Here is a 2599-nt window from a genome sequence, read left to right on the forward strand (position 1 = left end):
TATGAAATAATTTTCCTTCATAGTAAACTAACCTTGACTACACTGAACAGAAAACTAAAGGGGTGTGTTATCCACACACTTCATTTTACTTCTTACACACCCCTTGTTAATTTATATCCGTTGATTTTCTTCAATTCATCTAATCCAACGGAAGAAAATTAGAAGGGTATGTGAAAAGTAAAATAGGATGTGTGAATATCACACCCCAAACTAAAAATATAACTTGAGTTACTCACATTTTAACTTAAAATTTCACCACAAATAAGAAGGTATATGAGCTTGTGATGCATTGTCCTACATTTGAAAGTTAAAATCTTTGCATAAAATTATAAGAGTTGGGTCATACTTAGTATTGTGAATTGATTTTGGAGTGAAACTCCAATCTCCCTTCCACTAGGAGCTAAAAAATGATGTAGAAACTGGATTGAATAATACATAATACCGATATACGTGTGCGCGTAATTGAGATTATAATTTTTTTAGCTATCTATTTTTGTTATTTATCTATGTTAAACTCTTCAGTGGAATCAGGGTATATCGTAGAAGATAAAACACCGACAAATGGTGCGGTCACCAATACACATGCGCTCTTGGCTCCCATCTCTCAACGAAACCAAATCAACATTGTCTTTTATATATACCCTGGTCAGCTGGACCAGTTGCTTCACCGGTCTCCCATCTCTCTTCCTTAACTAAATTGCCTCTGCAAGTGCCCCAGATTTCCATGAAGTAGCAGTCAACAAATCATCAATATTAATAGTAGCATTGAGACTGGAGAGACTTGAGAGGATATGGCAATTCCAATTCCAATTTCAGTTTCAGTTTCAGTGCGAGTTGCATTTACCATCACTACTCTCCTTCTCATGCTACTGCATTCGAAAGGTAGTGTAGCAGTGTCCAAAGAGCAAACAAGCTGCACGATGTGCAATGAGTGCCACAACCCATGCCCCGCGCCATCTCTACCTCCACCATCGCCACCACCACCAGTTATCATTGAATGCCCACCACCTCCTGCGACTCCTTCTTCACCACCACCATTGCCGCCACCACCGGTTATCATTGAATGCCCACCACCTCCTGCGCCTCCTTCTTCACCACCACCAGCTCTCCCTGAATGTCCACCACCACCTCAACCTCAACCACCACCACCTGTGAGGCCTCCGTGTCAAGACACTTGCGGATCCTCCTCCTCTCCTCCCGCGGCAGATGTTCCCTCATTAATCCCGAATCGGCCTCCATTTGCGCCCTCTATAGTACCACCAAGCCTTTATCCTGTAAATCCTTACAGTCCCCCGCCACCTTATTTTTCTAAATCGGTTCATTTGAGAATGCACTTCCACCCTCATGGTCTTACTTCCATCTTTGTCTTGTTCACTTTTCTTTGCTTCTTCTTCTTTTAATTGTCAAGTAATTACGTACAAATAACTGTCAAGTAGCTAGCTAGATATATATATATCTAGCCAGTATATGTGACAATATATATGTCCCTCTCTTATTTCTCTATGTATTGATCTTTTATAATTCTTTAATTTGGAAAATCATCTCTAGCTCTAGCTAGTATTAGTATTACTTGATATATATCATGCATGTACGGCTGCGAACCGGCCGGTTGGCCCTCTAATTGACTAGCTAGGACGCATGCATGTAATATAATGTAATGTATAATGTATATTGCCCCGGACGAGTGTTCTCTCGTTCATTAATGATGCGAGCTTCCAAGCTAGCTACTGGAAAAAAGACGAAGAAGAGAAAGCAAGCCATATGCATGTAATATGATTTTCCAATTTTGAATTCTTATAGTTAATATTGCTCTGCTATTTCGTGCAACTCTTTCACTTAGTGACTTCATCCTTATATAGTTGGTGAATGCCTGTTATTAATCCATCCTTCTTTCAAATCTCTGTAATTGCCCTTTTCTTTTCTTCCAATGCGCGCTTAAGATTTGGGACAATTCTCTACTCTCTATTTCTATAAGCATATCAAGACTCACTACGTATATGTACTTTGATCACGACATGCTTCGAAGATAAGACTATGAAAAAGGGCCACAGAAATAGATTCCTTTCTTGAAAATGGAAAGTGTTTTTTTTTCCTCTCATATTCAATTATTATTTTAATCAGAAATATTTCATTTATCATATAAAACGAGAAATATCATCGACAAGGAATACAATTTCATGTTTACAAGACTATACACAACATTAGCCACATAATAATCTTGCATCACCACCTACTAATGAATTTGCAAAAGACGATACTCCTTCGGCACAAAATCATTCAATGAGGCATCACGAAAAACTCCCATCACCTGAAGACCTTGCAAAGATAAACAAGAAAATAAAAAGGCTTTAAATCCCCTCAAACCACCATAAAGGCACAATGACGTAAAGACTGCTATGAGTCACTTCCAACAAACATCAAGTCCCTCGCCAAGCACACAAGCCATAAAATCACCACCTCAAATTTGAACAACATTCACTGCTCTAAGATATGAGGATCAGTAGTAAATAGTGACTGCTACAAAACACTCTCCTCATCAAAGAACGATAGCGACTACAACTACGAAAAACTCTTCTCGAACCAGCGAGATAATAAAAAG

General features: G+C 38.8%; 1 protein-coding gene across 1 annotated transcript; it reads left to right on the top strand.

Moving 5' to 3' along the window:
* Positions 1-649: 649 nt before the first annotated feature.
* Positions 650-1897, top strand: LOC126615076 (leucine-rich repeat extensin-like protein 3). The gene has a single exon (XM_050282799.1). The coding sequence runs from the start codon at positions 792-794 to the stop codon at positions 1398-1400; it is 609 nt and encodes a 202-aa protein (XP_050138756.1). The 5' UTR covers positions 650-791; the 3' UTR covers positions 1401-1897.
* The last annotated feature ends 702 nt before the right edge of the window (positions 1898-2599 follow it).

The sequence above is a fragment of the Malus sylvestris genome, chromosome 3 (assembly GCF_916048215.2).
Source record: "Malus sylvestris chromosome 3, drMalSylv7.2, whole genome shotgun sequence".
NCBI classification, from domain to species: domain Eukaryota; kingdom Viridiplantae; phylum Streptophyta; class Magnoliopsida; order Rosales; family Rosaceae; genus Malus; species Malus sylvestris.